General features: G+C 54.2%; 1 protein-coding gene across 1 annotated transcript; it reads right to left on the bottom strand.

Annotated features, from left to right (window-relative positions):
* Positions 1-10,088: 10,088 nt before the first annotated feature.
* LOC119114036 (cysteine-rich motor neuron 1 protein-like) lies at positions 10,089-20,171 on the bottom strand. Its single transcript, XM_037238266.1, has 4 exons — positions 20,068-20,171; positions 13,958-14,061; positions 11,474-11,621; positions 10,089-10,990 (listed from the first exon to the last, which is right to left on the bottom strand). The coding sequence occupies exons 1-4, from the start codon at positions 20,123-20,125 to the stop codon at positions 10,959-10,961; spliced, it is 342 nt and encodes a 113-aa protein (XP_037094161.1). The 5' UTR covers positions 20,126-20,171; the 3' UTR covers positions 10,089-10,958.
* Between the last annotated feature and the right edge of the window lie 1,872 nt (positions 20,172-22,043).

Genomic DNA, 22,043 nt, shown 5'->3' with positions numbered 1-22,043 from the left:
ACGTCCGGACCCACGTGTCCTCCGCTCTCTGCCGGCGAGTGATGTGATCTCATTGGTCGATTCAAGGCTGCCAGATTGACAGCCGATAGGGTTCAAGGTTACTCCCACCCAGCGACAACTGCTTTACGTCACTGGCGGTTATGTCGAAAGAATGAGTATCAAAAGGAGCTTTGAGGCAGAGTCTGTGGCAACTGGCGCAGTCATTTTTTCCTTCAGGAGAAGGGGGGTGTTAAGCGGGTGAAAAAGTACCCATTCAGCTAAGGAGCCCACACTTCGTCGTCAAAGGAACCCTCTTTTTGGATTAAGGGGACCTGTTCAGGCTCGGCAACCTATTCTTTCCTCCGTGACACTGCTTTGTGTTGAACAATATCCACAGGCGTCTTAAACAGCTTAAGGGCATTGGAACCCTTGGCCTCGGAGGCCCCACCACCTACAGAGGGGCCCAAGGTCCGATAAGCTTTCCCCTTAGGTACGCCATTGGACAGGACATATCAGCTAGATCAGGACCGGAGGTGACCGGATAAGATCTAACAGGACAGGACGGACATTGACACCAGCGGGATCGGACGTGACGCCGCCAGTGACATAAACAGGGCTGGTACGCTGCCCACCAGTTGTACAGGCCTTTACATTTGCAGTGCTGGAGAAGCACAGGCTCTCGCTTTGCCCTCGACTTCTACGATCTCCGCTCTTGAAAAAATCACAAGGACATTGATCTGGATCTCCGACAGTTCATGCCGGTAAGCGGCGCCCCCTATACAGAGCCGCGTAGCTTTACACCCGCCGCCGCCGGAGTGGCGCCACATAGGCGCTTTAAACATGAGGTCGGTGACTTTTTAAGGGTATGATTTAAGTTGTGTTGAGCGAAAATGAGCATGCAAATGTGGATAGGTGTACGCCTGCGTTTGTACGAACCCTTCTGTACGAGCCTTTCTGGGCGCTATGTGATTTAGTTATAGAGTTTTTTACGCCGAATGTTACTTTTTAACACCACACCGTGGTAGCCGGCGAATGCCTCTCGCTCGGGTAAGGTCAGCTTGACCCCCTGAGATCTCAGAAAGTTATGAAAGCTAGAGACACCGAATTCACGGAGTAGGTTGGCCTGGACTGACTGGACTGACATGCGTCAAACTTTTGATGTTCCTAGGTTACGACCTTTGGGCTCGGGCTGCTGAATATGAGTCTATGCTAGAGCTATACGGCTTTCGGGAGACCTCGCGAACCTGAATGGTGGGTAAGCAGACGCGTTCGCCCGCCCTGCCCGACGGCAGCACGGTCGACTGCGAGGTCCACAGCGGCCTTTCTTCGCCTACCCGGCGGCATCACCCGTAATCTGACTCCGGTGAATAGTTCCTTGACCGATGAAGTTGAATCAGATCATTACGGTTCAGAAGCCATACCGTTCTTTGGGACACAAAAGCCTGCTGTTCACGTGTGCTTTTGTGAAACTGCGGAACATCTAGTGGCCATGCATCACGTCTGTTCGTATGTCTACGAGTTGCCAGCTGAACAACAATGAGCTGTTGACCTACCCACATTTCTATGTGTGTGAAACGTCATCCAAAATTACAGGAGAAACGGTTAAGTCATCTTCGACATCCGACTCATGCAATTTTTTTTCAAAGCCGCGATTCCTTCCTGAATTCACAAATATGTGGTTGATTCCAGGGGTCTGCACAACTTCCCCCAGAGTCACGCACAAGTCTGAGCATAACGAACTGAAATTCGTAACTTCGGTACGGTTATACTACGCCTGCTCTCCCTCTACAACGTACATAGCAAATCACCAAAAGAGAGTTACATGGTGAAAATAAACAGCACACTTTCATGCATTTGTGCAAAATTTGGCCTTTGGTACTTCCCATGAGCGCTGTAAGGCTTTCCTTTAGCAAGGAAAGTCAGTTTTGGTCACCCTGATTGCGACTTTCCAGTAGATGACTTGGGTTGAAGATTGCATTAGTTCTAAAACGAGTTGTGCTGCAAAGATAAAGGCACCGTAAAAACCGCATGGCAAAACGGATTTAACATCACCCAAGGTAAAGATCGCACGCATAAAGATCACGCGAGACAAATACTAAATGTAACATGGTACAACATAAACCATGTAAAGAGCCGATAGAATAGAGAGAAAACGATACAAACAGTTCAAGTTACTTATACCAAGCTGATGAAGAACCTGTGAGACAAAGTTCGCGCTGGGGAGATAAAGCGCCAGATTGAGACCGTGCGGGATAGTGATAAAACAGCACGAATGTCGCGTTGGATGGAGGTTAAACGTACAGGTTAAAAAAACGTGCAAGATAAAGATATTCCGAAGAAAACACTCTATGGAGAAATGATTGAATTGGATAATGACATTTTGGGCTGTAAAATGTGAAGTTTAATACAACAACAGGGCGCTTTTAACAGATGTTTATAAATATTCATCAATCGCACTAAGATTGAGCGCGGCCAACGAATGGAAGGAATGGGATCGTATAGAAAAGTACGTAGTTGAGTTGCGACAGGATTGGTCAAACCAAGCATCAACTGCAACGTTACAGCGCAAATAATCCGCCGAAATTTATAATCCAAGGAAGATAAGGCATTATGGAGACCTTAGACTTGGCAAGGCTACGAAACAACACATAAAAGGCTCGGTAATATAGTTATTACGCGCAGGGCACGTGGAAACGGTCGGCATTTGCGCACGTGCAAAAGTAGCTGCCCAATGCTTCTATCGCATTTTGGTTAACACGGGTTGTTTCCAAGTTTTACCAGCGTTAGACTCTGGCATCTGGCCAGATACTTTATGGTATTTTGACATAAACTAAATCCAGGTTCCTGGTTCCCATTAGTTGTTATGTAGAAACAAGGTTTGGTTTTTGTTTCCTATTGAAGACCAGTTTCTGGCTCACATTGGTTCATTTATGAACGTCAGGTCGGGCTACATTTGTCAGTGCTTACAGTTAAACGTGTTGTATATACACATATGTATGTGCATATGTACTGACATTTTTTACATGCGCACTGGTCCCTGCTAGGAATGCCAAGCATCGCCTGGTCCTCGCTGGTTCCCTGTACTTGACACCGAATCTGAGTTCTTGCAGAGTCCCGGCACAGCCCCGAGATGGGTCTTCCTCTTGGATCCCTCTGTTTGCTGGACCTCTGCCTTCATTTCAAAGTAGTCACGGTGTTCTTTCTGTTCCCAGAGTCAAGAACCAACTCCAGCAATTTTGCGCACCAGGCCCGTGTCTTCTAAGGGGGGACCTTCACGCACGCAGTCCATTAGTAGGTCCTCCCATGGGAGAAGCCACGGCCCTCCTGGGTCTCTCCCCCGGATCCACCCTTGCCATTCCGACTCTTCTAAAAGGAGATTTCAACAGGAAGCTCGCCACCAGCCGGCCTTTTGCCCGTTTCTTGACCTCCGGCTTAGCCTAATCAGCCGGACAGGTCTCAGCCAGGGTGAAGCCATCTCTGACAGCTTTACCATTTGCAGACCCCAAATAACGAGCGGGACGACCGAGCACCGTTTTCTTGCAGCTTATAACAGCGTGTTGTCTGGTTGTCGGTGCCCGGAACGTGCAGGATTGGGGCCAGCCGACGGTGGCCGTGGGACGGGCATGTCTGGACGCAATATGCCGTGGGTCAGCGCCGGCCGCCGTAGCCGGCCCGCTGCAGCGAGCCCCGCCGATGGCGCCCACACCACAGGCGTCTTCTACCTCCCCTCCCGACTCGCAGCGCAGACCGGGCTCCGCCAACGGCGCCCAGACCACAGCCATCGCCGTCCCTCCCGCGCCCGTCCCGCAGCGCAGGCCGGGCTCCGCAGCTCTGGTCAACTCTCGATGTCTTGGATGAGTGGCAACGTTCTCCAGTATGAATGATAATGGCTTTGCTTGTTTGGCTGAATATGTCCGTCACTGAGAATGTTTGAGAACAATGTTGGCAGTGATTGGCCCATGTGGTCAAACCCACCGTTCTTTATTTGCTGGCTGTGTTTGACGCCCATGGCTTCGTCCAAGTCGACACGAGAAAGGAACATCTCCTTTCACGAGTCCGCTTTGCTTGCAGTGACTCAGTGTTGAAATGGTTCTGGAACATCTCCTTTTACGAGTCCGCTTTATTTGCAGTGACTCAGTGTTGAAATGGTCCCATCACGACGGAGCCATTTTCAGCGCATTGAGCCGCGTGCACGGCCGTCTGCCCTGGCGGAGGGGCCTTCAGCCCATGATTCAGGGACGGGCACGGATGGCGGGCACAAGTGACACATCGCCGCCCGTCCATCCCCGGACACTTGTCCGTTCACACCGGCCACCAGGAGGGTCATCACCGGTCACCAATTCACACCGGCCACCAGGACGTGTGGTTCACCGCCGGCCACCAGCTCACGCCGGCCACCAGTTCACGCCGGCCACCAGTTCACACGGACCACCAGTTCACACCGGCTACCAGGACGACCACCACCGGTCACTAGTTCGCAACGGCCACCAGGTTACACCGGCCACCAGGAGGGTCACCACCGGCCACCACTTCATACCGGTCACCAGTTCACACCGGCCACCAGTTCACACTGATCACCAGAACGGTCACCACCGGCCACCAGTTCATATCGGCCACCAGTTCACACTGACCACCAAAGACCACCACTAGTACCCCGTGTTCCAGGCTGGTAACGAGCCTGGCTAAGTCAGACTTAAAAATAATTGCTATGCTTTGCTACATTCATGGTCGTAGTTTCGCAAACTGAGTTGGGGGCTGAGCAGTAAGAAATGACGAAACTTGTCTCAAAATATGTCAGCAAACTGCTTTCTCCACGGATCTGGCCCGCTTTCTTCTCAAAGTGGGGGGGGGGGCTAGCCCTCCCCTTCCACAGTGGCACAGTCAGGGGGCACAGGGGGGCCATGTCAACCCCCCCCCCCTCCACCTAGGTTCCGAGGGACCCAAAGGGCCTCTCGGAACCTGCGACTAAGGGCCCGATTGAATGACACGAAGGGCCCGAAGGGCCGGTTGGAGGTCGTATTCGGGGACCCGGCCCGCAGGGTCGGGCACTCCAATGCCAGCCAGAGGGCCCTGCGCGCTGATCGGCGGCCCCGTGAGTCGATAAGGGCCTATATGTCGGTCAGACACGACCAGTAACGCACAGCCAACTCCGCGTTAGCATGGGCCTGAGCCCTGATGGCTCATTTCACAGGAAGCCGGAGTCAACGGTTTAGACTGGTCGCGGATCCAGCGTCTGTCAGACCCCCATAGCACCTAACAGAGGGCTCTGTGCTGGCAAGGGACGCAGAGTCAACCAGGGGCAGAAATCGAGGAGGCCCAAAGAGCCTAGAGGGCCCACCGCGACCGACGATCCAGGGCCCGATGGGATGGCCTAAGGGCACGAAGGGCTGGTCGTAGTCTTATTCAGGGGTCCCGGCCTGCGGGAACGAGCCCTCAAATCACAGTAAGAGGGCCTTTTACGCCGATCGCGGAGCCCTGAGTCGATATGGGCCTATACGTCTATACGGGCCTATACGTCCCGTATATGGGCCTATACGTCGGTCAAGCACCACCATTACCGCTCAGTCGGCTCCGTGCCGGTATGGTCCTGAGGGCCCACTTCCCAATCAGATGCAGGGCCGGGGCTAGCGATTCACACTGGTAAGGCTCCTGTGTCTGTCAGGGGCCCATATCGCCTAGCAAGGGGTTCCGGTTTCGCAAGGAGCCCGAAGCCGACAACGGGTAACATTTGATGAGGCCCGAAGAAGGTCCGGGCGGCCCACCGGAAACGACAATCAAAAGCCCGGTTGGAGGGCATAAGAGCCCGAAGGTCTAGCTTCAGGCCACATGAATATTTGCGGTCCGTAGGGTCGTGACCTGTAATATCAGCCAGAGGGCCTTTGGAAGAGGCCCTCCGCCTGATACCTCAGGACTCCTGAACTCTTGAGGACCCCCTTAAGTCAACGCGGGTGCCCTCAGTCGGCCATAGACCACTAACACCGAGCGGTTGGCTCCCCCTCAATCTGAACCCCGGGGGGGGGGGGGACTTCCCAAGCAGCCGTTTCCCAAAGCCGTGGCCACGATTTGTATTGGGCTGGGCCCCTGAAACAATGGTGGGGCTCTTTGTTGTGAAGGCCAATTCGCTCCTATCATCAATCTAAAAATCGCACATGTGAAATATACGTCCGCACTACCTCCTAAATGTACGATCTGATGTTCTAACGCTTTCAAATGTACTTTTTTAGATACGTTGTCATTTTCGTTCACCCATTGGCCACAACCAAGAGCTAGCTGCGGGGCCCGCGCTGCGCGGCCTACGGAGACTGCAACGCCTGGTGTCGAGGTTTTGTTGCAAATATCTGCATGCGCGCTTGTTGAAAGCTACGTTACATAATTTGTAACACTTATCGACTCTGAATGAATGTTGATCAATTCCAGGCAAACTTGGCTTGCCCATGTTGATGCAAATTGCCAACCTATCTCGATACGCGATCAACATTCCCGGGGTTCGAACGTCTGTAGAACCTAGATTAGATTCCGGCAAGGCTTCGAGTTTTATCGGTTCGGGAAGAGCCGACTGGGCCATTATAAAATGAAGAGCGCCGGTGATCTATTTCATACAGTCGTTTGACGCTTGACTTTTTCAGTGCATTAACTTCGAATTTCAGACAGAATTGATCTCGCGGCCGCTTCTGGCTGCTGTCCATGCTATAAAAGCAAAAAATAGAAGTAACGGAAGAAAACATGGTCTCATCAATGAATGAGACATATCCGGCGATGTCTTTTTCTTCTTCCTGGGGGAGCAGTCTCACTGTCAAGGTCTTTTGCTAACTGTGCCCCCCCCCCCCCTCCCTTTGCCATGGGTCTGGCTGCGCCCATTGCCGTCCCTCGAACTGAATAGCAAACGCAGCCGGCTATATTTAGCGGTGCACGTTACTGACGTCACGTCACGTGCACGACGCGTTCTTGTGATGTGACGCCGCCGGGCAGCAGCCTTAACCGACGCGGCCAAATCAGCGCGCACCGAGGCGGCAAACGTCCGGTCTTCCTGCGGCGCCCTCCCACCAGCAGGCGGCGCATGCGCCCGAGGCACAGCCCTGACCGCTGCGTTCACGGACTCGCGTCAATGGCGAGCCCAGAGTTCTGTCTGGCGCGGAGACGCCGCATGAAACCAGAGCACAATTGCCCCTCGGCGGTGAAAAGATACATTGCTGGAAAATTCAGTACTGCAGTTCCACGTCACAAGGGATGTCACGCAGTCGTGACTGACACTTTCCCACCTCTTGACACCGCTTGACACTGCTTCCTGACACCGCACCGTCCCGCACGTGCAATCCTCACTCGGCGGTCCGCTCGACACGCGCCTGCCGCCGGCCGAGATGAGAGAGGTCGCCGGCGGCGGGCGGCGGCGCCGCGCGGTCTACTTCTGCTGCTCGCCTGACCTCTGACCCCTCGGAGCGCCCGCGGCGGGGGCCGACGGACCGAGTGCCAGATTCGCCGGCAGGTGTACACGCCGTTCGCTCGCGCCGTGGGAGCGGGCAGGGTGGCAGCTTGTGGCTCCACATCAAGCACGGCAGCGATAAGTGGATGCATTTCGAGGATGAAACCGGGGTACGGGACTCGAAGCGGCCGTCATTAAAAGCACGCGCGGTGCCTCAGAATTACTCGTCCTCTTACGGCACGATTCCTGCACTGCAGCAGCGGGTCTTACATAGACAGCTGCTTGCGGGCGCGCCGGCCATCTCGAGCCCCGCGCCAAGTCCGGCGCTCGGTTCGTGGAGCGCGGCCGAGCGCGATCATGACGTGCACAGCTGTCGGGCCCACCAGCGTGTAACTGATTTGTGTGCACCCAAATGAGCGAGCCAGCACGCGAGCGTAGACGAGAATGGGCTCACTTACGAACAACGGTACTTGCAAGCCGCTTTTACCGGCGGCGGGTCGGGACGCTGCGCGGCCGGCATCCGCGCCGGAGGCTTACGTCACGACCAAGCGACAGCGCTCCAGCGGCTCGCCCAGCCGAAAGCGCCCGATGCTCGCCGCACAACTGGTCGCAGTAACGGGACGGCCGGCGGCTGCGTTCGGGGAACGGTTGGCATCGGACGCGCTTCGGCCGGCGCGCGCGAGCTTCCGACTGAGCACCGTCGCATAATGACCCGTTCGCTGGAGCGGCAACATCGAGCACGCGCCGCTCGCCGGACCCACCAATCAGGCGTGACCGATGTCCGACACGGCCAGTCGGGTGAGGCCCACAATAGCGCCGGGTGTTGTGATCCATCCAGGCGTGATGGATCGCTCCGACGGCAGGGCTATCACGGCCTCATCTGCGGCCACCGGCCGCGCGCGCCGGCCGTCGGCGCCGGCCTCCGTATTGTCTCCGCGCCTTGCTGGCCCCGATCCGGTGCAGCGCCTCGCGCAGAACGATCTGCTCTCGCTCGGTGGTGCGGCGGCGCCCTACATGCGAGTGCGGACTTTCCCGGGGCCGGTGCCGGCTGCCAGCCCGGCTCTGGTCCTCGACAGGAGCGCGGATCGCCGGCTCCGGCGTGATCTGGGACATGGGCCGCCAGACCCGGCCTAGCTCGGCGACCGGGCGTGCCGGAGCAGCCGGGCTTTGCGTCGCTGGGCCCCGATTCGCGCGAGGATGAGCGGGGCGCCGGCTGGCCCATGCCGTCCGACTGGTCGGATCAGTCTGGCCACGAGGTCGCCGCAGGTCAGGTCACCACTCGAGTATGGGTCAGGCCGTGTTTGGTATGGGTTTTTAGCCCTCACCGCCACGATGAAGGGCAGGTGCTCTCCCGGAATGGCTCTCATTCTGAATACGGACCTTGTGTGGCAAAATCATAAAGTCCATGTGAGACTGCTCCAATAGTTTGTAATAGTGTATTACCCTTGGCCGCAGGTCGCGCATTCAGCACCAGCAAACTGTCACTTGGGGAGGGGAGGGGGGGGGGCAGCCTGTGACCTATGCGTCAGACTCAGGTTGTGCTCTGGAGGCCTAGGTCCGATCAGCTCATCAGGATCAAGTTCTGGTAATGCCTTAGGAGGCTTTAGCCCCCAAAAGCCCCTTGCTCCAACAGCTCAAAACTAAGGCTGCGGAGCCGGTTCACCGATTTTTCCGGTTTAACCAAATTTCTCCGGACGTTGCGCGGCGACTTGATACATTCGCGCTGCCTTTGAATGACCAACCAGGACCACCTTTGGATGACGATGAAACCTACCCCGGCTCCGGCAAACGACAGACCAGTTTGCGAGTTGTGTGCTTATTAGCTCAACTCAGTTCAGTTTAGTTTACTGACGGTAAACATTCGGAGCTCGGCTCTGCACAAACAAATGTAATGCGAGTGGCGAAGAGACTGTCGATATTCTCATCTTTATCCACTGCTGCTTACTCTTCCAACCTTAACTACCGGCCGTGGTCCTCACTTTATGTCAATGTTTAACGCCTGGTCTGCACGCATGGACCCCTCCCAGCCACTCCGCCCCAGACCCCAAGGCCCGGTCCGGCGCCGGCCTCTGGACTCTCTGGACAATCGGCACCAACGACGCTCGGCGAGTGCAGACAAGACCGGTTCTGAATCAGGTGAAAGTCACTTCTAAGTCTAACCTGTCAGGACACGTAGCTGCTGGCGTCTTTGTGTCTTTACCGTTCTGAAGTGTCTGAAGGTTTGACCTCACTTATATTGATGTCGGTATACTTACCACCTGCGGGGCCTCAGAGAAGCCTAGACATACGTGCACTCGCGTGAGTGAACTATCGATGACACCTCCAATGTTTGTTTTGGTTTCGGGACGATGCCCTCGTTTCGGAACGACCCATGCCATCTGTGCAGATCAAGGAACCGTCCGTACCCCTGCCGCTACGGCTTGGGCTGTTCTGCCGAATATCGACCCTTTTTGGTGACCACGTCTCCCCGCCGCGTCGCGTGAGGCGGGTATTGGTTTCCTATACCGAGCGATGGATGTTTCGCAACCATCAGCTGCTTTGGCTCGGATGATGTTTGGAGATGACCCTGCGACGACGCCGAGGACTGCGTTGACTCGGTTGACTTGTTCAGACGTTTCGCCAGCCACGCAGCTTTCTTCTCTGCATTGTCCCAGTTGGAGCGCGGTTTGTGCGCTGGGCATAGAAATCACACTGTCATCCGCATTTATTTTGAAAATTGCCCAGCATCTTACACGACATGCAGCCAGTAGGTTCAAAACACGTATTCGTCTAAAACGGAATGCGCATCCATTTTCGACATCAGTGTATGCCTGCGCCACGTTCAATGATTCTGTTTGATTAAATACTACGAAGCATACCCAACTTGCAGCACACAATTGGCGGAAGGCTTGTTTTAGCACCTGGCAACCGCTTTCCGCTACCAAATCTGCGGCCACAGAGATGCCAAAGGAGGGGTGCACGCTGCTTCGGATAGGTGCTCGACTCTGTCGTGCGTGACTCTCCTCACAAAAAAAACTGAAGAACTTCGATCGGTTAACGTTGAGATGTGTGGGACGCCATTACCCGAGACAGAACTGCAAACTTGTGGGAGCAATCTAGCCCAACCTTCCGCCTTGCATTGCTCAATTTTTATCACAGGCTGCATGACGATTTCGACGTCGACCGCCCTGTAAAGCCACACACCGCATGATACCACGCGCGCCATGACACTGCGCGCCGCTATGACCCCGCTCGCTACAAAATGTCGCTCCTCCGCCCCGGGCTGGCCGCCGTCCGCGCGGCCGCCAGGGTCAACTCGCACCCCCACGTCACGCCCCTGCTAGTCCGATCTCCACAGAGACCAAATCTCAGATCACCAAGGTCACGGGACCTCATCGTATCACGTGCCGTCGCCGTTGTTCGTCACAGCGGCATCGCTTCCGGTCACTCTCACAACCTTCAAGCAAGAAGCAAAAAAAAAAAACGGAAATAATAATAACAATAATAACGCCGCCGCGCCACGGTGCAGCCAACTGTTGTTACAGCTGGCGGCCCTTTGGGCGTCACGAAGGCTCGCCAACTAAATGAGGTTGAACCTCTCACCCATGCCCTCTGGAACACAGAAATGACGTCAGTGTCACGGAATGCCGCCATCTTTTCGCGGTGTCACAGACCTGAGGTGTTTACTGATGGGTGCAAAACATTCCAAAGAAAGATAACATCCAATCAGCTCGAATTTCTGCTCCCAAATTGTACTCACGACGGGATGCAGTCTTAGCAATGTCTTCTAAGAAATGATCATGGATCCAGACAACAAACGCCTTGATATCAGCAAGAAAGTCCTTGCCCTCCTGGTTGTCAGCATGTGAGCAGTGAGCGCTAACTCTCACAAGTCGACTCTTAATTAACAAGATCCGTATACCAGGATATACTGCTTAAACGACGTCAGCAGGAAAGCATTGGCCATTTTGGCAAAACTCGGCGCTTCAAGCTTTGCTCATGGAGACAAACTCCACACACCAAGCGCCCCTGCTCCCCTCTCACAGAGCAGCTCTGCTGCAGTAGCTATGACGTGACTCTGGGACGAGGACTCACCGCACATGTAGCGCGGGCAACACTCGCGCTCCACGTATTTGGGCGAGCACTTGTCGCCGTTCTGGGGCGGCGGCGGGCACTGCTTCTTCCAGCACAGCACCTCGCCCTTGTAGCAGAAGCAGAAGTCGCACGGGTTCTTCCGCTCGATCTGTGCCGGGGAGCGAGATCAGCCCGGATTCACACGAATCGGACAGGTCAAAGGGGTCGAGCAAAGGCCAAGCAAGTCAACCAATGGTCAAGCATGTCAACCCGAGGTCAAATGACTCAACCAGTGGTCACGCGGGTCATGCAAAGACACGGATCGGAAGGGCTCGCATGGGTCGGTAAGAGATCACATGGGTCGATAAGGGATCACACAGGTCAGACAGAGGTCACGTGGAGTAGTCAGCTGTTAAAACGGCTAAACAAATGTCCTAACGGTCAGGCAGGTTACAGTGGTCGGGCAGGAGCCACCAGAGTTAAGGAACAGGGATCCGTGCTCTCGACATGTGCCTGGAACAAGGTCACCTAGAGGTCACACGGGCCACACGGGGCTGGTTCGGGCCATACAGGGGTTACTGAGGTTTGTCATCCAGAAGAGCGCAGTGGGACAGCGTTGAGCGGCGGTCGCGAAGGTCAGGCAGTGGCAAGTCGGACTTTAGATTGGACGTGACCCAATTAGGTTTCGACCATCAAGATAAAATTAAATTAACGGTCGGTAACGCTCAATATTTTTGACCAAAGGGGCATCGTCATGATCTATGCCGAATAGGGAACATATACCAGAAGCGATATACCAAAAATAACAGCTCGAAACCATAAGTGATAACAAGTCATGATGGTAAATAGGAAGCATCAGTTTGATGAGCTTGCATTACGAGGGCTGAATCGTCTTTGGCGGTGAGACAGAAGCTGAGGCAGCTCATTACAGGACACCCAGGCATAACGTGGGATAACCATTACCTGACAATCGTAAGAGAAGCTAAGCTGAGTTTACGAGCTGCAAGCATTTAGCAATTAATTTACCGCCTGACCGCGGCGATTACATTGCTGCTGTCAGGCTGCAATGCGCAACGCAAAGCGCTTGACCGCCAGCCCATCCCGCTGTTTGCTGCCGCGCGGCGGGGAGGACGTCTGTTGTCGCACAGGGGAAGGGGGGGGGGGCGGTACCGTACAAGGGGGCGTCCGCTGCCCGGCCAATCGTCTGTTGTCGGCATCGGTTTGCATAAAGAACAGTGTCGATGCCTGCCCCATGTCCACGAGGACAGGTCAGCAGGAAGGGACAGTAGATTCCTCTCCAAAATCGATGCCTGCCCCTGTCCACATGGCCAGGTCAGCAGGAAGGGGCAACAGATTCCTCTCCAAAATCGATGCCTGTCCACATGGCCAGGTTGGCAGAGAGGGGCTGTAGATTTCTCGCCCAAGTGCCCACTGCTCTGAGATTTCCTGTTTCGCCCGGGACGCGAGCAATTTGCGGGACCTGGCTGGGTCCGTGCCTAATTATAAAATCGGCGGCCACGAAGGCAGCAGGCGCCAGGTGGTTGACCTGACACGGGAAGTAAAAAGAGGCGATGGAAACAAAGCGGCGAGATTTATGGTTCGGACCACATCCGCTCCAGCTCGGTCAGCCTGGTAAACGGAAACCGCGACCACGTGGGACAAAGGCGGATGCCTCCACGCGAGGCGCCGAAAGTGTGGAAAAGCGTGGAAAGACCACCCACTGTGGAATTCGTGGGAGGCATGCCGACTTTCGGACCGAGGACGTGCGAAATTCTGCACGTGGGCTGTTGCCACAATCCGCGACCGCGTCCGGTAATTTCTCGGATTGCACTGAGTTCGCCGTCCCAAGTGGCGCCCAGGGCACGCGGCTTTCCACCAGCCGTCCCACGGGAACAGCACGGAGTGGCATAGCTCGGGGGGGGGGGCATCATTCGCGCTGCAGAATCATCAGCATTCTTCATGGTGCGGGATACTGGCACAGCGCGGTGTCGTACGTAGAGCTAGCGACGCTGGTGACCGTTGATTGTGCCTCGTCATTTGTTTATTGTTTATGTGCAAGATTTTTAGGCTGTTCATTTTCGCACTGTCTCCACGAATTAACAGCTGACTATAGTGCACTTTAAATGCAGCACGAAGTGGGCGGGCCGTATGCGCTTCAGCTTTTAACGCTGGTAACTGTGGAACATTAGTGACATCTAAAGGAATTTCCAATAATGGTACAATGGTATGGTATGGTATAATGGTAATGGCATGGATGTGACAGTTGTCTAGTAAGTAATGCACACCGGCTCGAAAGCAATAATATTTATGAATTCTCAGCTCGGTATGCATTCTCCGTACTGGAAGCATTATGAAGCATGCACACACCCTTGTAATCTCCAGCGATGTCAACCTGCACTAAACAATAGCAGTATTCACGGCTGAGTTTTCCACCCCCACCATGATCTCGTAAGCCTTCCACCAGAGCACTGCCCGCGTCTGTCGTCGCCATGGTAACCGGCTCACCATCTCGCCGGAGTTGTAGCTGATGCGGCTCAGCTGGCAGGTGGGCGGGACCTGAGCCGGAGCCTCCGGCGAGCGCTGGAGGCGACGCCCGGCGGCAGCACCGTCTGCGGACAGCGGGCCGCGGTCAGTGACTGCCGCCGCCTCCACCATGTGGTGGTTCCGGCCGGGCGGTGGCCGGCTGCGCGGCGCCCGGCCGAGCGCGTGGTCCGGACGGCCGGCACACCGCCGCCACGCGGGGGCGCCGGCAGCGGGCCGTCACGAGACAGAGCAGCGAGAGCGGGGCAGGCTTATCGGACGGCAACCAGACAGTTCACTGGGGATATCACCAGACAGACAGGGCAGGTGATAATTCACCGGAAAGATTAACGGAAAGCTCATCGAAGAGATTTGCCGGGAGATGAACAGAACGTCCACGGTAAGACGGACGGTTCAACAGGTGATGACCAGGTAGTTCACCGGGAGGGCAAGTGTTCAGTTCACCGGTGATACAACCACACGCTTCACTGGGGAGGTGACCGGACAGTTGACCCGAGAGCGTAAGAACAGTCGGTGCACAGCTGACGGAAAACACACTGGACAGGTGAGCGAGCTGGACAGTCAACCGTGCATTTCACTGTATAACTTCCTGGTGTGCTTACCAGACAGCTTAACAGCATTTCTGGGCAGTTTACCGTACAACTGGATGGACAAGTTATGAGCCTACTAGCGAATGATTCACCAGTGGCCGCATTTTGAGGTAAGCTACACCAGGCCTCCAACATGTACAGAAGGTTTTAGCAGCCCACCTGGGCAATATGGTTCGTCAAATCTCCAGATTCAGCGCGGAACTCGGTGAAAAGTGCTGCAACGATTCGGGAGCAGTTCTATACATGACTCACCAAGTCAGACAGGACATCAAACATCACGCCCGAGTACAGCGCGTGCACGGTGCCCCCGAGACGGGACCATAAAACAACGCTCCGATGGCGACGCGCAATTTGCTCGGCGTCTTGTAATCGGTGTAGTCTGGCTACCGTCCACGTCTGCTCAAACCGTGTACTGCGGTGCGTCCTGTCATTCGCCATTCTGTCTTGCCTTTCCCTACCCTTCCTAATCATCGTCTAATTTATATCATTGCGACGGGCGTATGGATGGCCACCAGTGTGGGTGGATCTACCGGCACGTGATACAATACAGTACGGTTTTCACCCGATCTGTCGAAAAACCGCCCAAGGAAAAGTTCGCTATAGTGCAGACAAAAAAGTGGATAGGTGATGAGGCGTTGACTGGGTTCCGGGGGTGCGGGGGGAGGGGCTGGAGGGGTGTTGGTGGGTGGTGTCGTCCCGGGCCGGCGACCTCGATCCGACCTCGAGTCGAATCAGGGCATTCACCGTCCCCCCCCCCCCCCCCACGCCGAAGGCTGGCCATGTGGCTGATTCGTCATTGCTTTGGTCTACAGCGAGTAAGTGAGCTTCGCACGGCAGAAGTGAGCGAGAGTGAGTCAGTGAGTGCGAAGAAAGGTAGGAGTGGGCGAGTAAGGGTGGAAATGGGCGAGTGAGAAGCCAGCCGGTCAGTCAGTGAAAAGTGGCCCGAGATAAAGGGAGGAGGAGGAAAAGATAGAGGTAGAAATCGGGAATATGGGGTATTGAGGGAAAGTTGATACGCTTCGCCCGGTCTGGACACTACGGCTCCAGATTATCGGATGTTAAAAGCGGCGCGTTTTCTCCACTCCACTCCTCCATCAGGTCGGAGACACGTGGAGCACACCCAGACCCTGGAACGCCTCCGACGCTTCATTGACCGCGCTGCCGAGCTGGCCGAAAAGTGTCGTCTGGAAATTGCGGGTAGGCCCAAGTAGTGTATAAAAATACCGACGGCATGTTTAAAATGTTGAGTGCACGTGCGAAGTTAAATGTTGAGTGAAATGGGTTCGCGGCACACCACATATTAAGATACCCCTGACTGTCTTTTCGACCAGCAGACAGATGGAGAAGAACAATGTTCAAATGCGGCAACTAGTCAGCTCCAACGTCGAAGCTGACGTTTAATCTACAGCCACGCATAGATAACCGATCTGCGCAGGACCTGATACTGTTGAACGGTGTGCACAAGTCGCGTGCAAGGATGGCGGTAGGTAGCTCAGCTTTTCGCGGGACGATACAAGCGCATCTTCGTTGGTATGATGCGCATACAAACCATTTTTGGACCCGATTGGGGAAGATTGTGCTCACTGTGTTTCATGGTGCATTTACACCCCTTGAATACGTATAATGCATAACAAGTTGTCAAAGGATACTAGCGTGATCAAATGCGTTTATCTGCCAGATCTACACATGTATTGCATGTAAATGCACCGCCGGCCGCGCCAAGCGTGTGAAGAAATGAGTGGTATTTCACTTCCAAGTGAATGTTGTGTCCTATAAAAAGTGAAGACGAATAAAGTGCCGGTGGAGTCCGGAAAATGCAAAAGGAACGCTGACCTCAAGCACGCTCGCGGTTACGGGCTCGGTCACGGGTCGCCACAACACGTGCGCGGGTCAGAGGTCACAGGTCGTTCAGCTGACTGTCGTGCCTTAGCGTGGGTAACGCGCGCCAGCAGCGAACCGTTGAGAGGGGGGGGGGGGGCACAGGGCACAGCACGCGCTCCTCCTAGCACGGCCCGGTGTCGGGGCGCCGGCATATGGCAAAAGTGGAAGCAAACCGGCTTTTAATCTGGAGACATTGGGCTGATCAGGAAATCGCCAGACAAATTACATATGCGTTACCGTGTTGTTGTTTTTTTTTCTGCAGGACTTCTTTTGGCGCTACTCTTTACATGATAATAATTGTGGAAAGCTTTTGCCTTCACTTAGACACAATGCCTGGGAAGGGACGAGTAGCACGTGCTAGTACTTGAATTGTGGCATTGTTTTAGTCCACAATGTTGCGGCCGAAGACAAAGCGCAAAACGGCAATATTTGAAATGTTCTAGATTTGAAGGGTCTGAAGACTGCTTTAACTGCCGTTGCTTTTTGCAGAAACACAAGCAGAAATATTAAAGACACAGATAGGGGTTAGAAAGACGGAACTGAGTACTGCTAAGCAGGCGATGTTTAAATATTAACCTGGACTATTTCAAACGTGTCATTAATTGATAACCAAGTGGTAACGAAGCTCCAGCAGGGTTCGAATGCCGCAGAGGCGGATGCATAAGTCACATAGCCGACGTCGGCTGCAGGGATAAAAGGCAAGAGGGGCAGTTGTTATGGTTTATACATATTTCAATGCTATGGTGAAGACATAATTTCTTAACCAGCTTCTTGCTCTCTACATTTGCCAGTGAGTTGGAGTATTTCTAGAAAAAAAATCCATCATGGGATGGGGAGAACAAAAGCTGCCATATGAATTGCAACAAGAAAAACTGAGTCGGACCGCTAATTTTCGCTTAAAATCTAGTCGTCAGACTGGTCCATGAGGTTCGGAGAACTCGGGGGAGGGGGCGCTCGGCCTGCCCATTTAATGCAAGCGAAACCCACGGCATGACGATAATGTCCATTATAGTTAGCTTGCATATCACTCGCGGGTTGCATACGAACAAAGTTTGGTCAAAGGTAAACAACATCTACACGGGTCGTAGCGCCAACATTGAGAGAGACAATTGCTGCCACAATTATTTCAAAACGAAGATTCAAAATCTCGGAATTCCGCGGACGGCATAGTCCTACAATTATATATATATATATATATATATATATATATATATATATATATATACATATATTCTGCGTTTCTTTGTTCATTGCAATATCACACCATCAATGCCGATGACATTCAGCGTCGGAATATATCTTCATCCCGTATGAACAGCAAACCCGCTGCCCTGCCTTGCCTAACGTTACTCAGCCACCTGCCACCGGTAACGGCTCTCCCGTATGCTGATGCTCTGAGTTTTCCGGGCAAGCGGGGCAAGCCGAGCCATCGCACGCCCGGAGGAGTACTCGGAGGTGGGGGGGGGGGGGGGGGCTCAGCGCCCCCGCTGCCGGAACTCCGACGCTGATCAGCTGGCGGCGACGGACCGTGGACGCGTCACGAACGGGCGTCACGGCGTGACGGCGCGGACCGGAACACGGGCGGCGCCCGCGCCGGCCGGACGCGGCTGCGCGGTGCTCATCCCTGGACTGGGCTCCGACTGAACGCAGACCGGTTGTCAGGATCTGCCGTCGGCGAAAACCGACAGTGGAGAGTTTCACGCGCTGTGATTTTCCTAGCTTTTTTCGGAACTACCAGCCAGCAGAGCAGAACAAAAAGAAAAAAAAAACTGGAGAGCCCTTACTTAAGTGAGGTGAATGCGATATGATCTCAGTTGATGCATCCTTGCCGGTTACAACTACCCATCCCACAGCTTTGCGCAGGTCAGGCAGAAAAACTGACCATTGATAATTGACGGAGCGTGCACGTTTGCTTAAGTCAAGCGCAAGCGTACATCGCTGTGCATATTCAAGATAAACTCTTCGAGTCAAAACCAAAGCTAAACTTACGGTACCCTGGACCTGCAGTGCTAGCTGAAGATCTGTTATACGACGTACATCATGCATTCCGCCGGGGTGTACATAGCGGTTACACAGTTACACATTCGGTCAGCCATGCCCCAGAGCACACAGTTCGCTGGCTCTGCAGACGGGCGACGTTCTGGGAGCAGGTGGAACACACTGCAGACCACGGCTGGTCCCCGGGGTCAGTGGCTGGCCCAGCCTGTCTGGGGTCGGGTCAACGTTGTTGCGTCAGGCACTAACAACCGCGGAACTAACATGTTTCAGTTGGCATACGGAATGGGTAGTTCGGTTCAAAGCGCGAATAATGACATCTACAGCAACGGTGGTAATAATGCTGACAATGTCGATGTTAGTGATTTCGACCAGAAATACGCAGCAAAGCGAACCATACGCATTGAACGCCACTGGCGGGCATCCACATTCACAATACTCATCATGTTCTCATTCCCTGATGTTAAGCATAAGCTTGAGCATTGGTAAGTCGATGCATTGGTAATTTAATTCGCGCCGTACTTTCTGGAAAGTCTGAGATACAGGGTCCGATTTCCTGCGGTGCCTGGTGCTCTTGCCAGCGTGGAAGACAGGCGACGCCGTATAACCTCAGCAGCTGAGTGAGTCGTAAAGCCCCACTGACGACGGCCGTACTTTTGTGCGCATCATGGAAGCTGAATAGCTAAAGAACTCGCATTGTTGCTTTGGAATACGTCATTCAGTAATCCAGCAGCATTCATTCATAATTTCATTCATTCGTCTGTCCGTAACCGGCCAGTGAGCGACGGGAAGTTCGTCTCTGGATGCGCCCACACACCGCGCCATTTGAAGTGCAGACTCCATTTGTGGCGATCACCCAAGAGCTTTGCTCGGGCACATGTGGGGAAGTGGCGACAATTATTATCGAGATGAGCCAGAGCCATGGCACTTGTCAAAGAAGGCGAGGAGCACATAAAAGGAAGCTGGGACATGCCTTACCGAACAACGTGGCTCGTCATGTCATGTCATCATGCCGTCATGTCATGTCGTCAAAAGTCATGCCTCGACTTTGCCTAGAGTCGGGGCACGACTGGCTTTGCCTAGACATGCCTCGACTTTGCGTAGAGTCGAGGCATGACTGACTTTGTCTAGACATGCCTCGACTTTGCGTAGAGTCCGGGCACGACTGACTTTGTCTAGACATGCCTCGACTTTGCGTTGAGTCGAGGCATGACTGACTTTGTCTAGACATGCCTCGACTTTGCGTTGAGTCGAGGCATGACTGACTTTGTCTAGACATGCCTCGACTTTGCGTTGAGTCGAGGCATGACTGACTTTGTGTAGACATGCCTCGACTTTGCGTTGAGTCGAGGCATAACTGGCTTTATCTAGACATGCCTCGACTTTGCGTAGAGTCGAGGCATGACTGACTTTGCGTAGAGAGCACGAGTGCGAGGGGAGCCACAAGCCGACTTTGCAGAGGACTGCATGATGGTAGCATTCACAGTGCAGGCTGAGAGCGAGAAGATGTCAGCGACTCCACTATCAGATAGGGTACGCACGGCAGGGGACGCACCACATGTCGCAGTGAACGGACGGTGCACGAGAAGGGACAGAGACTTGACTCACCGGACAGTGCGAGCAGGGAGAGCGCCAGCGGCACGAGGACGCGTCCGAGCGGAGACATGTCGGGCGGCTGGCGTCTGGAGGCTGACTGACGCCTGTCGACCGGCGGCGGCGGCGGCGGCGGCGGCGGTGGCGCACTGCTTTCACCGCCGGTTCTCCCCGCTCTGGGGGCGGTGGACTGGACCGGCGCCGGACGGGCTCGACACACGCGACTCGCGAGACTCACCCGACTCGGTTTGACTCGACTCGGCTCCGTTGCTCTCCGGGTGGGGTCGGCGCGCTGAAGGAGCGTTTGACCTCTGACCTTTGATGAGATGGTCTTCAGCAATGTCATGTCTCGCACCGGCATGAAGACATGCGCCGCATGCAAGTGCAGCTATGCCAATTTTGCCTTGGAGTGTCGTTACGACATCAGTTTATCTTCAAGATGTTCATAGTTTGATTTTGCTTGTCAGTTTGTGTGACCATTGATCCGTTTCAAAATATGTGATACACAAACACGAAGCGGGCTTCGCTGTCGATGAAGAACAGTCAGTCATCGCTCATGGCACGTTAACTATGCACTTCCTTAAACTGGTTCCATTTTTTCCAATGTGTTGGAAATAAAGCGTGCGTCGCACTATTTTTCTAACGGTAGCATCAAGCCATCACATGATTCGAAGACACTTCAATAGTATCCCATTGTTTAGCTTTGGAGAGGCCTGTCGCTTTGTGCCGTCTTCCGTCACTGAGCAGCGCGCGGACAACGGCTGACACAGAGATCAGATTCATTCAGATTAGTTGATGCTATCCCGGTGATTCAACTCATGGACAGCAGCTTTACAGGCTGGCTGTGACCGTGACTGGAGTGTGAGGATGAACGATGGTGTCTAATCTATTTGTATAGTCATGGTAGTGGTATTCACACCCCTTTGTTATGCAGAGTCGGTGATTTATCATTCTGTTACCGCGGTACGTAATGATGAACGCCCAAGATCACGGACATCATCTCAGTGGCCGCAGCGTAGGCCCCTGACGAAGCTCTTTACAATGAGGTGCGCCGTTTGTTCAGCGTCAGCGTAGTGTTATTTCTCGAGCACGAGTGACGAGTGAAATGATGATGTACGCCGTCGCCGGGGCAGGCGGGTGAGATATTCAGCCCGTCGCTAATTCTCTTGACACTTCAGCCCGTCCCGAAGAGACCGAGGGCCCTTTAGCACCTCTCTGAGCGCTAAAACAGACACCACTGCACGATGTTCACGGCTCTCACCGCTAGACATGAGGCCATTAGCAGCAGCCACTGGTCCGACCAGCATATCAGGCTCTACCTCCGGCCGCCAGTCAAAGACCTCCGCTTGTCACAAACCCTCGCCGCCCTGCACCCGCTGCACAATGCGGAAGACCGGCGGGGCAAAGGGCGACCTCGAGAGCCATAACGCGTTCAGAGAAGGCTCTCCATCACCGGGGTGCCGGGACCTGTTTGCAGTGCTGCAGGCTAAGCTTCGCGGTCGTGTGAAGTTCTGTCGTCAAAACGCGCTGCAAATCAAGGGTGCGAAAATAAAAATGCTGCAATCTGCGACTGGGGACAGCTTAGATTTATGATCAGCAGCAGGCTTTCAAGATAACGCTCGCTGAAAACAAAGTGGTTGGGCACTAAGTAGGACGTTCGACTCCGTGATAATTCGCTTCGTTAGCGCTCCCACGGGACGCACACAACGTACTGCATTCTTGAAAAGCCCGCTGGTGCTGATTCCAACAGCCTGCCAGGACTGTTGTCATGCACATAAAGTAAGGTTCGTAAAGTCATGGCTCGCCATCTTAGGGGGCGGAAGGTATCTTGCGCGCAGCACTTAGACACCGGGAAGGCGGTCTGATGGCCTTACAATGGTCATTCACTTGTCATTTGGCAGTTTGCCTGGACGGCTCTTACGAAGCGGGTGGAGTCATCCTTTGCGAATCAGACATCAAACCAGTCACTCAGCAATTAATTATATTTCATC

The sequence above is a fragment of the Pollicipes pollicipes genome, unplaced genomic scaffold (assembly GCF_011947565.3).
Source record: "Pollicipes pollicipes isolate AB1234 unplaced genomic scaffold, Ppol_2.1 Scaffold_7262;HRSCAF=8765_pilon_pilon_pilon, whole genome shotgun sequence".
NCBI lineage: Eukaryota > Metazoa > Arthropoda > Thecostraca > Pollicipedomorpha > Pollicipedidae > Pollicipes > Pollicipes pollicipes.
This window is presented reverse-complemented; position numbering and strand designations above follow the sequence as displayed.